This window comes from Equus przewalskii, chromosome 3 (genome assembly GCF_037783145.1).
Source record: "Equus przewalskii isolate Varuska chromosome 3, EquPr2, whole genome shotgun sequence".
NCBI lineage: Eukaryota > Metazoa > Chordata > Mammalia > Perissodactyla > Equidae > Equus > Equus przewalskii.
The window spans coordinates 90,439,724-90,453,736 of record NC_091833.1 but is presented as its reverse complement, the minus strand read 5'-3'; the positions used below and the strand labels follow the sequence as shown (position 1 = coordinate 90,453,736).

Genomic DNA, 14,013 nt, shown 5'->3' with positions numbered 1-14,013 from the left:
GAAAAATGCCTACAAACAGAAAGCCACGGTGATCTTAAACCTTACTTCATTTGTTTCCCTTCTTTCCACGATCAGAAGCCTGGAATGACTAATATCCCAAACTCTGAAAATAGTTTGTGTTATATATTTTGTCCAGTTTTCTAGTTGTTTGAAGTGGGAGGACATGTACCAGGCCAGTTATTTCTTATTGCCAGAAATGGGAGTCTGGCACATCTTATTCAGTCACTGCATCCATAAATTACCCTCATTTTAGTTTATAGAGATACAGTATTTTTTCCTACACCTTCAGATAAGAATCTGCTTCAGAGAGATGGAATTTTAGCCAGAACAAAGCAAACAATTATTAAGAAAATGTGCAGATGCAGAGGGTGTGTCACAAGAATAATGCAGTAGAAAATATTATCTTAAACAGCTTGTTTCTCTGAAGCTAACAGTTCTGTAAAAAGTGTCAAGGCCCCGGATTCCCCAACAAAGGCAAAGCCTCCAGTTTTTCAATCTCATCTCCATACACTATCAGGCAATCAACTATAAGAAGGTGGGAAACAGCTCTGTTTTGAGTTTGCTCAAAACCTCTAATGGTGTTCCACTGGCTGCAGAATGAACCCAATCCTCACTTTAAACAATAATTTTTTTTAAAGTTTTAAAATACCTTTTTTAAAAACATATATCTTCTGTGCCCTTATAAAGGACCTGCAATCCTTTCTAGAATAAAGCAAGTCATTAATTAAATTCAACTGATAATACTAATATGGTATCAATCCATATTCTTTTCAGGCCCATCGGCTCAAGCTTCCTCCTCAAGAACTCATAGGTCAGCCTCAACCAAAGCTGTTCCCTAGCCCATCCTATTTCTCTGAGCCTACTGCTTCCACCTAAGGAATAGCTCAGTCTCTCAGCCCCCTCATTTTTTCCTACTGAAATCCCACCTAGGATTCCAGGTCCAGTTAAATATACTTCTCTTATAAAAAATGATTATACTGATCCCATTTATCCAGAAGGGATCTTCTCATTCGTTTGCATTTTTTCACATCATACTGCATTTATCTGTTCATAAGCTTACAATCTAGTATACAGAAGGCCCTTTGATCTGATAGAAATAAATTTTTGAAGCAAACAATATAGACTTTAAAATCCACCTTTTGTTAAATATCATGCATTCCCTTTATCATAATTTTCTTTAACAAAAAATCACTTCATAATGTTAAGTTTGAATAGTCCCTTCCTTTTTGCAAAATGTATGGGGCTGGTGAGAGAAGAGAATCTCCCATTTGCCTTGGCAACACTCAGATGAAACCGTCTCTACAAATTAAATCAGCAGAAAGTTACAAAAGCAGTCAAGTTGATATTGTGGGCAATCGGCTACTGTTTAATTTGCAATTACATGCACAATTTAAAAACCACTTTAAGATAATTCACCCTCCAGAGACTTGCTAACATATCAGCTGCTATAAAACACAATTCAAGGAGGGAATAAACAGCACGTGTAGTGAGTGGATGTGAAATAAGAATCTTAAATTTAGGGTGTTAATCTCCCAAATTGAGAAAAGTAGCCTGTTCCATAATTGTGGAGCATACTGATAAAGTGTTTATTCCCCAGGGTTAGCTTCTTAATGTCTGGAATTTGCAATTAAAACTGAATGCCGTCCGGCTTGGGAGCCATCAAGTGTATTATGCTTTACTATAGGTCAACCAAGGAATCTTAAAAAAACTAAAACAAAAAACAACAAAAAAACACACCAGTCTTTTCTGGTTCTGATAACCCAGCTGAGTTATTCACACTGTATTTATTATAACTAACAACCTTTTAATAAAACCTTAATAATAGATGTCTTTGACAAATGGGCATGCAGCTATAGAATTCGGAGACAGCAAACACAGCAGCTTATTTATCAAAAAGAGATATGCAGAGAGTGTGGGCTAAAGTGCAGAAACAGTTTTCAGATTTTAAGAAAAGGATGTTGTAATCTATTGAACATTCCAGTCACAGTGGAGACATAACCTACTGTACAGGAAAATGCCTTCTGACCTCATCGTGGTCCAGAACATTCACTGACTAACAAAAGATATTCAAAAACATGATTGTTTTCAAAGAAATCCTGACTAAGGCCTAAAAAAAAGCACAGAATCTAAGTCCCAATAACAATATCAAATATGCCAGAAAGCCTTAAGTGTAATCAAGAAAGCTTTATTTTCCCAAATAATAATTTTTAAAGTATACAAAGAATACACATTAAAGTGACACCATCTGGAACACCTTCTGCTCAGAGCTTTTTAGAGCAAAACTGCTCTGTGTGTGGAAAGTATTATTGCAATATTTTTCTGTCTAAAGACACTCATACTATGCATATAGAGAAAATTACCATGAATATTAAAATATGTATCTAAAGTGACTATATTCAGTGGATGATTATCAATTTATGATCTTTCCCAGTTCGGGGGTTCTTTCTCCTCCTTGCCTTTAAGAAACATTAATATATTTTAGCACTTTAATCAAAAGTAGACAAGGACACGGAAAAGATGTGAAATTAATTCATTAATTTATGATTTACAATTCTGGTTCAAGTTGTTACTAGCACAAAAATAAAGGTTAAAACTTACAGCTGGTTGGTTTCTCTGTTTCAATTATTTACACTATCTCTATATGCCATCAACATGAAGAATTGAAAGTTGTTTTGTTTCCTAAAGCCACAATTTTATCTGTCATTGACAAGTCTAACACTTTTTACTTTATCTTACAGTCATTATTTCCTATGGGGCTAACAGATCAAAAGACAGATGAAAAAGAGGGCAAAGCAATGAAATTCTCTTATTTTGATATAGTATTAAAACAGCTCTTAAACAATCACATCTATAATTAACTGGCCTTGCTTGAGTACTGGGAGAGAAGTACGTATTCCCTATCTTAGTAAATGGTACAACCATTCATTCATAAAGTCATCCAGGCCAAAAGCTTAGGAGTCCTTCTCCTTATCTTCTAGTTCATAAAGCAACTGAAAACCATCAGATTGGTATCTCTCTCAACATTCTACCAGCAGATCTAGAAAGCTACCAACATCCAAAACCATCCATCAATTCCTCTTTTCTTCCGGTTACCACTGAGGGACTTTGCTCTCTTGTTGTCCTTTCTCTTACATCTTCAATCTCTCCCTTTTTGTGTGTCTTTCCCACCAAAATTTAAAGTTGAACAAGTTCAATCCATCTAAAACAAATTGCACATATATTCTCTTCCTGGGTCAAAGCCCTATTAACCTCCAGACATCCTTGACAAACTGTCCTCACCAGCTATTTCAATTTACTCAGTTTCCAAACTTAGTCTAACCCAGTTTCTGCCTTTATCACTTCCCTTGTCCTCAAAATCATTGGATGGACTCAGCATCACTTGTCCAATGGAGGATCTGTCCTCATCAGGCAGCACCTGACACCTTGACTATTCCTTCCTTCTTGAAACACTCTCTGGGCTTTGTGACATACTTTCTCTTGGTTTCTTTCCTCACTCTCTGAATAAACTAGCTTAATACCCCAGGGTAGCTAATCCTCCCTGACAACTGTCCCAGCCTCCAAAATGCTGCGTATTCATCAAGGCTCCAACACATCACTTCTTCCGTTCTCACACTATAGATACCCTGCAAGTGATCTTACGGCTTCCTTCTACATACAGGTAACTCCAAAGTATGAACCTCCACCCCACTGACCTTTACATGAACATCAGATCCACAAACATAACTTCCTTATACCAATTTCTCCTTAGATATTGACACTCACCTCACGTTCAGTATGTCTAAAATCAAACTCATTATCTCCAAGTTTTCTCCCACATGTGCTCTTTTCCCACTATTTCCTATCTCGAGTCCATTTATTTGCATAATATATACATACACATATATATGTACATACACATGTGGGTATGTGAGTGTACAAATACACAGATATACACATGAGGCCCTCTTTTGCACCACACAAGGTGCCGTGTACACCTGCACACTCTTTCTTCTGTCAGCGTTTACAACCTAGTGCACTCACCATCTCCCGGGCTGATTCTTTACTAGCCACACTTCTGACCTCTCTTCTTTCTACTTCATCTTTAATTAGGTAAACATCGTATGGATATATATTTTTTTCTTATAAAGAAAATTATCTTCTAATAAAATGCTGAAATTTTACATCCTGGTAACTTATATTATTTACCCAGGCCCCTGAGGTTAATTCTTGAGAGTGATCTGTACAAAAGTATTGGTAAATTAATACTTAAGACTTGTTTTAAAAAGAAAAAATTTGGGGGTTGTTAAGTTACAAATTGACCTTGCCTTGATTTCAAAATGGATTATTCTCCTATCATATAGGAAGGCTGTTTTTAAGTGCTCAAAATAGTGCTTCGTACATGGTAAGTTCTAAACATTGTCATCATTGTATTATTGTTACTATCAGAATATTATTAATTTGGAGAAAACAGGAAAATCAAGATAAAAGCATATGATAAATACAGTTGTTTCCAAATGGTATGTTTTGTACGGCAGCTATTCAAAGAGATTTAAGGAAAATAACTTGGTTTATATTTGTCCCTGTATTTCTCCTCTCCCATCCCAGTGCATCCCTTGTTCTTCATTTTCATAAAAATGCTTTCAACATAACTTGTGAATAACACACGTAGATAAAAACTTTGCAATTATTATCAAAAACATGATTAAGCAGCCTTGATCATTAATTTGGAATTCCATTAGTTTTTACTATGCCATGAACTCAGAGTGTATCTGAGTTCACTTCCTGATTCCCGTAGTCCAGGGAAAAGGTCAAGATATTACAAAATAATGTTTCGTCTTCTGGCTTCGGTATCTTGCATTCACAAATGCACAGCATGCAATAAGCACTAAATAAAAATTCATCAAATTGAATAATCTGAATCCATGTTTCATACGTTTTAATTAAAGCCTATGTATCACTGGTCAAACTCTTCATAGACTAAAAATGGTAGAAAAATAACCTGGCTATAGTAACCTGATAAAAAACAAATATAAATGATAAATAGAATAAATTCAACTAGCAAGTTTATTTGCTTAAGAACAGAAGCTCTGTGAGCTCAGATACCAAATCTGTATTGTTGACCATTTTTTCCTGCCATGGAGGCAGCAGGCATTCCATAAATAGTAATAGATGACTATAAAAAACACATTTGCGCTAGTATTTTAATAATATAATCCTATCTTTACATATTAGTACCTCATTATTATTTCTGAATATATAATTAATAGTACTCTGACAATAGAGTGAAACTATCATCAGTACTAAAAATCCCAATGTAAAGTATTATGAACCATTATAATCCCGAAAGAAATAAGTGAAAGCACAAAATCCTAATTATGCCTCTAAATTAAAAGACACCCTCTGACATAAATATCTAATCAGCAATATGCTTGCTGTCTAAAGTTGGTGATGTCCTCCCATGAAACTGAAGAAAGGACAGGTTCAGATAACCGTTGAAAGTCAATATTCATGTCACCAGGGCTGGCCCCGTGGCACAGTGGTTAAGTTTGCACATTGTGCTTCAGCGGCCAGGGGTTCTCTGGTTTGGATACCAGGTGCGGACTTGCAAACCTACATACCACTTGTCAAGCCATGTTGTGGTAGCATCCCACATATAAAGTAGAGGAAGATGGGCACAGATGTTAGCTCAGGGCCAGTCCTCCTCAGCAAAAAGAGGAGGATTGGTGGCAGATGTTAGCTCAGGGCTAATATTCCTCAAACAAACAAACAAAACCACAAAGACATGGCAAGATAGAATATTTGTGTCACCAACAAGGGAAAAACTTAGAGGGAAGGCTAATTCAGCTATCTTTTATACTATGTTTTTTTGAAAATGATCTTGACCTCTTGTAAAGCCAAACATTCTGAAACAGTGTAATTAAGGGATTTTGAAGCAAATGACAAGAAATAAAGAAAAAAATAATTTGTTCAAGAGACTATATCTTCCTAATTGTTGTGATTTGACCTTAGCTACTTCTTCCTAGGCTCTTTCTCTAGATTCTCCTTCTCTTCCTGACCTCTAAATATTGGAGTCCTAGAAGCTACATCCTCAAGTCTATCTACACTCTTTCTCTAGGTGAATCTATCCAGCTCATTGGCTAAATAACATCAATATGCTTGACCAGTATGCTCAAACCTCTATCTCTACTTCAACCTCTCCACTTACTCCAAGACCTGTATACCCAAATGCCCACTTACCAGCTCCACTTTGCTATCAAACAGACGTCTCAAAGTTATCATTTCCAAAACCAAATGCTTGATCTACTACCCCAAACTTACTAATACCCTACCTCTACTCTCCTGGATTTGTTATCTGAAAAAACAGCACCATCATGTAATTGCTGTAATGTAATTCATGTAATTGCTCAGGCCAAAAACTTTGGAGTCATCCTTGACTCTTACACTCCTCTAACCCATCAACAGATCCTCTCGCCTCTACCTTTACAATATGTCCAACCACGCCTCAATGGTATATTATCAGATAAATTCTCTCTTGCCTGGCTCTGCAGCAACATCCTACAGGGACACTCACTTTCACTCTCTCTTGTCTCCCAAAAGCTTATACATCTAGAATCAGAGTAGTCCTTTAAAAACATAAATCAGGTCACTCCACTTCCTGGCTCTCAAACTGAGCAGCTTCTTATCATGATTAGAATAAAATTCAAATCTTTACATATCATGACCTGTAAGGCCCTATATGATCAGGCCCAGGGGTATCTCTGAAATCACTTCTTTCCACTATTTCACTCATTCAAATCTCCCCAGCCATAAGCAGCTTCCTCGCAGACCTTGAACATGCCAGGTACAATGAATTTTTAGAGTCTTCCAAAATACCCTTGACCTTGTGCCTGGAACACTCTATCCAGACTCTTGCACGGTTTGCTCCTTCACTTTATGCAGGTCTCTGACAAAGATACCTTCTCCAACCACGCTATCCAAAACAGAATACTGCTTCATCAGCTCTCTCTTTACCTTATTTTATTTCAAGCATTTAAAATAGATGGACACAATACTACATAACTGTTTTTTTGTCTGCTTATATTCTGTTTCCTCCACTAGTGTACATGCTTCATGAGAGCAGAGACCACATCTGTTTTATTCAACACTGTATCCCCAAAGCCTGTATCAGTATCTGAGGCACAGTAGATGCTTATTATTTATTTAGAAAGTGAATAAATTTGAGAAATCAAGTTTTAGCTATATGCATGACACACATATATAAATGACTCAGGATATTATTTATACTCATCTTATAACCACACTGAAAATAAATTTACAACTACCAAAGTGCTTCCAAATACTTAAATGTGAATGTCCCAAAGGGACCTGGGTCAATAGAAAACTACAATAGTTGATCACACTGAGTTTGTCATAATAAATATAAAAATAAGCAAGTTTCATTGGTGTACTCTTTCTACTGAAGAGTACATATATATATATATACACACACACACAATTCAGAAAATTTCCAAGAAGCTATAAAATAATGGGTTCTACTCCAAGAAGATAACCAAAATATCCCACTCTCTAGAGTAATTGCAATAAAGAATAAAAAGCAAAAGTGCACTTACCTCCCTTTTTCTACCAAGAGCAAGACATCCATTTTTTCCCCATTTTGAACCATTGTGCTGATTGCTGGAGGAAAAGAAGAAAAGCATGAAAATATTTTTTAAAAACATTACACTAGATATCTATAAAGACACAATTATTAATATTACTTACTCATATGTTTTGGAGTGAGCCATCATAATTTTATGTATAAGCTACCATTACCATATGCAATAAAAAAATTGTGTCCAAAATATAAGATGAGAAAGAAAATCTTACTTAGCTCTTGCAGCCTTCTTAAGTGCATTCTATCTTCCTGAACTTCTTGCATTTGAAGGCAAAAACGCAAACTAGATTTGTCCATAGCAAACCAGCCTTTTCTCCACTGATCCAGAGCATGGCAGTCTTTGTAGTAGAGTTGACCAATCAAATCATAGTCAGCTTCTGTTAAGTTTTCAGCAACAAAGGGAACAAAATGCTGTTAAAACAAATACAGAAAAGTAATAAAGACAGTGAAAATAGGAAATCCCTTCTATAGCTACAGATATGAGGGAAGGTGGAAAAATTATCTTTGTTTTTCTATTTTAAACATTTCAAAGTAACCCAAATTTCAAAACATTTATTTAAACTTGCATTTTCAAATGACAGCATCTTAAACCACTTTTGTTGAAATATAGAGAATCGAAATAGGAAGACATTCTCTTTGTTGATTTGGACATTTTTCAAAATGTCAACCTTCAATGTTTGTCTCCATTTGTATCTTTTACTCAATCTGTTCGTTTCCCCTTTGTGTACTACCATGAACAAGATAACTACCTATAAAAAGACATAGCCAGAAATGACTCTACAAGACTGGAAAGATTTTAATCATCAAAACGTGGCCTTAATTTGAAGAACGATTTCTTCAAGGTCCTACCCTAATTCTTTTCTGCTTAAGGCTCTAGGAAAGTAGTTCTTAATCTCTTTTGGCTACGACCTATGAAAATCTAATGAAATATGGACATTCTTCTCAGAATCTTGTATAAAATTTTCATGGACCTCTGAAACTCAACCATAGACCCTAAATTAAGAATCTTCTCTGGATTTGGGATGACAATGCAATATTTAAATACCTTGGCTATTGCCTCTGTCCATTTTCTTTGAGCTTGAGGTGTTTCAGCTCCAAACAAAAATGCACGTTCTGAGGGTAAATAAATCTCAAAGGTAAAGATGGGCCTAGAGCACACATGAATGCAAAAACACCACTGGTTACGTATGGCTTTTATTAAAAAAAATAACACAAAGGTCAAGTTTTTAATTAAATTCCTTTTGAAAACTGGAGAATGCTGTGAAATATATCTACCTACCTACCTATCATATTTTTCTGTTGATGGTTTATATTTTTTTCAAATGAGTTAAATGGAACACACTGAATCAGAAAAAAGGAATATTCTTCTGATCAATCACTCTACTGCATGATTTTGTCGATGCCCAAGACACTCATCAGCTGGCTGATGTGGCAAAGGGCTCTCTTCTGTCTCCTCTTCCCTCTCGGACCACTCCTTCTTGATTTACTCTGACAAACTGTTCAAAGTAAATATTGTCCAAACAGTTCTCTAATTAGCCCTCTTATCTCACCTCACAAATTTTCCTTCCACCATTTCATCTTGTCCCAATTTCATCTCCTTACTATAGATTAAATTAGAGTAACACCCCATGTCCTGAATTCTTCCCAGGGTTCCTCATCCACAGTTCCCACTATTCCCGGGAACATACTAAGTATGCATGCTGCCATTACCTAAAAAACTCAAAATACCTCATATCAAAGTCATCTTCCTTCTTTCTCTTTTTTATCTCAAACCTGTTGTATCTACTTCATGTTCCAGTTAAGAGGCATCACCATCTACCTCATAAACAAGCTTAAAACCTTGGAGTTTAATTTATTCTCCCCCTTAACATCAGCTCTTCATCCAGTCAGACATTTAATCTTATGAGTTCAATCTGAAGATTCTCCCAACCCACTGTTTTTAATTATTTCTTCCTCTAGCTAAACTCTCAGTAATTATGGTCTGTCTTCCTCCAATCTTTTCCTTAGCACTTCAGCCAGCTTTCTTCCTAACATACAAATCTGGGTAACTCCTCAGGAGCCACATTACTGAGTTCAAACTCTATAATTTGCTATTTAAGGCAATTCGGAATCCAGCTACAATTATGTCTTCACCACATCGCATTGCAGTTGCTTTCTCCTGCACATCTACTTGTATCTGTAACATTCTATCAATAATGTTTTATTGTTGAATATGATTATATGCTGACATAAACTAATATTAATTTAATTGTATTTTATTTACTAATTAAGCAACTTAATACATAGAATGCACTTATTTTCACATTCCACAGTAAGCCACATTAAACTGATTATTCATTTAGAATAAAAGCACTATTAAGATTAAAACAAAAAGAAATCTACTAAATCATGTTTGTTCACTTAAAAAATCAAATTAGATTTACTAGAAAACAACAGTCATTTCAACTAGTATATATTAATCATTATGTAATAACAGCAATGTTTTATGTAATTTATATAAATAACATAGCCTTGCAAATCTCTTCCCTTTCTCATATAAAATTTTTATTAAAATACTATATCCTTATAAAACTGATTTTTGCAGATTTTAGCATTTACATACTTTCATTAATTACAAAATGTGATAAGAAACTTTCACAACAAAGATGATATATTCAAAAGTTCTCATAGAAATTCTATTAAACTACTTTGCCAGTCAAATATGTTAAATAAATAATGCTTACTCTTTAATTGCAACTTTTTTGAGCCATTAAAATGCAAAGTAGATCTTTAAGGAATTTAGTATTTTACTATGCTGTTAAATATATTAATATTTTATTTTAATGTGAACAAGTCATCACTGAACATTTTCGTTTGTCATCTATTTTAACCATGATACATTTAATGAATGCATAAATTTTGTCATTAGTCCACTATTTTAAATAATGAACAAATCATAAAAATTATTGGACTACGTATTTAGGAATGGAATGCTATAAATTTACTTAAAATTAGATGCAAACATATTAACCTTTCATATTACTTAATATTTTAATTTTCCTACTTTTTAGTGAATTCCCTAAGGAACTTTCAGAAGCTGCAAAATGAGTAGGCTTCGAGAAACCATTAAACCATTCCACAAGAAGTAAGTGAAGAACTGAAATGATAACAAAACACCTATTACCTGGTACGATCAATATTAGAAAATACTTTCATCTCGTACCTGCCTGGTGATAGACCTACCCAGTATTTAAATAGAAGTCCTCTTTGTGTACAGCCAGGCAGATAACTTCATTGATATTAATAGTGCCATTAGGTGTGGTAGACTTATCATTTTCATAGTAACTCAAGAAGCCTCCTTCCAAAACACACCACTTCTTATTAGTCTCTAAAAGTTAAAAGAAAATAATGAATTGAACGATATAATAAATGTACATTTTTTAAAAATACATGTTTTAAAAAGTAACTGCATTCAAATAAGTAAATTTATTAATTTCATATTTTGTCTAAAGAGCATGCTACTGCTACACGGAATAAAAAGCTGTCACATTCTCTGCTCTCAAAAAGTTTATAATCTAGTAACAAAGGAAGTACAAGACAAAAATAACTATGACACTGATGACTAGAAAGCAGGCAGATCCATAAAGTGACTGCTGCAAAACAACTCTGAAATAGCAAAAACTGATGTTTGTACAGACTATTAGGAGGAAAAAAAACAAGACTGTGGTTGAGGTTAGGTAGGTGTTTATGCAGAGGAAGGGCGATCAGACCTGCAGGGCCTTAATGCCTTGTGTAGGGGATTTACAAGTCACCTCTAAGGGGTGAGCACACTACGGCCTGTAGGCCAAATGCAGATCATCACCTGTTTTTATAAATAAACTTTTATTAAAACACAGCCACATCCACTGGTTTATGGATTGTCTGCTTTCTTGCTGCAAGAGCAGAGAGGACTTACAGCAGAGACCACTGGGCCCACAAAGCCTAAAATATTTAGCATTTGGCCCTTTTCACAGAAGTGCTGAGCTTTGATTTTATAGTTGATGGTGAGCCATTGAAATGGTTTCAGCAGAAGAATATAATCAGATTTGAATTTACACACTCTGCTTACAGTGAAAAACGGATTTGAGAAGGTGATGCTAGATGCAGGAGACCAGGTGGGACACTGCCAACGGAAGGCTAAGTGAGAGATGAAGACGACTAAAAGATGGACAGTGGTAATAGGGATAAAGGAAAGAAAGGAGGGAGAGACAGAAGAGAGAAATGCACACATGAATGTGAGTGTTTTAAAGAGATAAAACATATATTGATCAGATGCAGGGAGTAAGGGAGAACTTATTAACGGTTGTATCGTTTTTAGCTTTGATTACATGGTGGGCAGCAATGCTTATTTTTATTTAAAAGAAAATAAAGTAGAAAGAGTTTTAATGCATGTAATTCAAGTTTCTTCTGAGACACACTGAACTAGAAATACCAACTGGAAAGCCAAATAGAAATATTTATTAGGCAGATCACCCTGTGGATTTGCATCTTGGGCAAAAAAAAAGGTCTTGATAACTAGAAAGTCTTTACAATAGAGGTAGTGATTAAAATTAGAAAGTAACCAAGTATAAAATCTCAGAAAACTTAAAATTGTAAGGACTAACAAATGTAGAAGGGTCCAGGAAAGCAATGAAGCAAATGAGAAGAGACAGTGCATAAAACAGAAAAAGGGTAGAGCATTTCAAAAAGGAGTAATTATCACTATCAAATATAGCAAAGAGATCTAATAAAATGAGGGCTGAAATATATCTGTTGGTCTTTGTAATAAGGAGGTAACTGCCCACTAATGAGATTTCTCTGAAAGAAGCCAAGTTGCAGCATATTGAAGACTAAATGGGGATAAGAAGTGAAACCAGTCAGGATAGATCAATAACCTATGTCATACAGGAAAGGCTACCATAAGCTCAAATGAAGGCATGAGCCATGGTTAAGCAAAATGGCACTCAAAAAATGTTTGCCAAACTGGACTGACGATGAACATTTTCTTTCTCAAGAACAGAGAAAATAAAGAGAAGAACTAGAAAGATACCATTAGATATTGAGGTAAAATTATTTAACTATAATGGCATTCCACTCAGCTAACCCAATTTCTCCAAGACTGGATGTAGGCACAACCTCTCCTAGGCTCTTCTCCAACCCTCTATTCCTCTCCCCAGGCCAACTTAAGTATTTTCCTGTGGCATCCTTAGCTCTATGTGGACCCTAAGAAGGTAGAATTGGAAATCAAAGACTCTGGGTTCTAATAATGCCTCCGTCACTAAGTAAGTACCCTTGAAAACAAAATTAACCATTCTGGTCCTCAGGTTCTTAATCTGTAAAAGGAGATAAGAAAAGCATCTGACTCACAGGATCTCGGTGGTGATTAAACGATGCAATACATGTAAAGCACATAGAAAAGTGACTCTATATACGGCTGTTCAAATACGTTCTACCATTTTATTAGAATAATTTCCATTCAATATAACAATTTAAAATGCTATTTTTAAATATAAATGCAATATTTTAACAATATAACAATTTAGATTTGTTCATTTATCCAGAAATGCTCTAAGCTACTTGAGAACAAGGACTGTATTTTCTATTCTCAAGAATCACCACATTGCTTAGCCTAGGGAAAGTTTGTTGAAATTATTATTTTCATTTATTAGGAAGTCAAGTTATTGAACATGGAAATGGCTCAGATGAGGTTGCCAACATTAAGAGAAATCCAAAGATAAGAAATGTGTTAAAGAATCAATAGAAGAATCATAAATGGAATTCCTTTTAACCATAGGAGTATGGATCCATGTATGCATCTCCATTCCCTCTCAAAATTCCAAAATAATGACATTGTAGATAGAAAGTATAAACTCAAAAGGACAAAGAAAATCAAAGAGACTCAGAGTACACAGGAAACAACTGATTTGTCTGACAGGCAAAAGCTGGCACCTTCAGATATGCAAAAGAAGTCAACAAGAAATAAGCAATGTTCTACGTACATACTTCCAGAAAGTCTCAGAGAGACTAATACTTTAGGAAGTGTAGGATAAGAAGTAGAACTGAACCAAGTTGATTATACAAAGGCAGTTAAGTCCAGATATTATTTTCTGCCCTGTGCTAAGCAGCTAAGCAACAATCACTCCTCACTCATGTGGAAGTTGGGTCCTTTACTCCGGAGAAACTGGACCAGCCAGATTCTAAACTAGGAGACAGACTCAAGCGTTGCCTGTAGGTAAGGTGCCATTCTGGAAACAAAGTGTTTACATGACATTCTACAGAACTCCTAGTTACCTCCCCACATTAATATCCAAAATGCTGGAGCCAATGATAACCAACACCCCATCCCAGTACTCAGCAAGAGACTAGTGGAGTCTTCTGACAAC

General features: G+C 35.3%; 1 protein-coding gene across 12 annotated transcripts in view; it reads right to left on the bottom strand.

The window, feature by feature from the left end:
• Positions 1-14,013, bottom strand: part of ARAP2 (ArfGAP with RhoGAP domain, ankyrin repeat and PH domain 2) — a 177,602-nt gene that overhangs the window by 76,512 nt on the left and 87,077 nt on the right. For all 12 annotated transcript variants that reach the window (XM_070612987.1, XM_070612992.1, XM_070612990.1 and 9 more), the window contains 4 exons: positions 10,856-11,000; positions 8,679-8,781; positions 7,846-8,044; positions 7,590-7,653 (listed from right to left, as the gene is read on the bottom strand). In XM_070612987.1, coding sequence (XP_070469088.1) covers positions 7,590-7,653; positions 7,846-8,044; positions 8,679-8,781; positions 10,856-11,000 — 511 coding nt within the window. The remainder of the gene's footprint in view (positions 1-7,589; positions 7,654-7,845; positions 8,045-8,678; positions 8,782-10,855; positions 11,001-14,013) is intronic.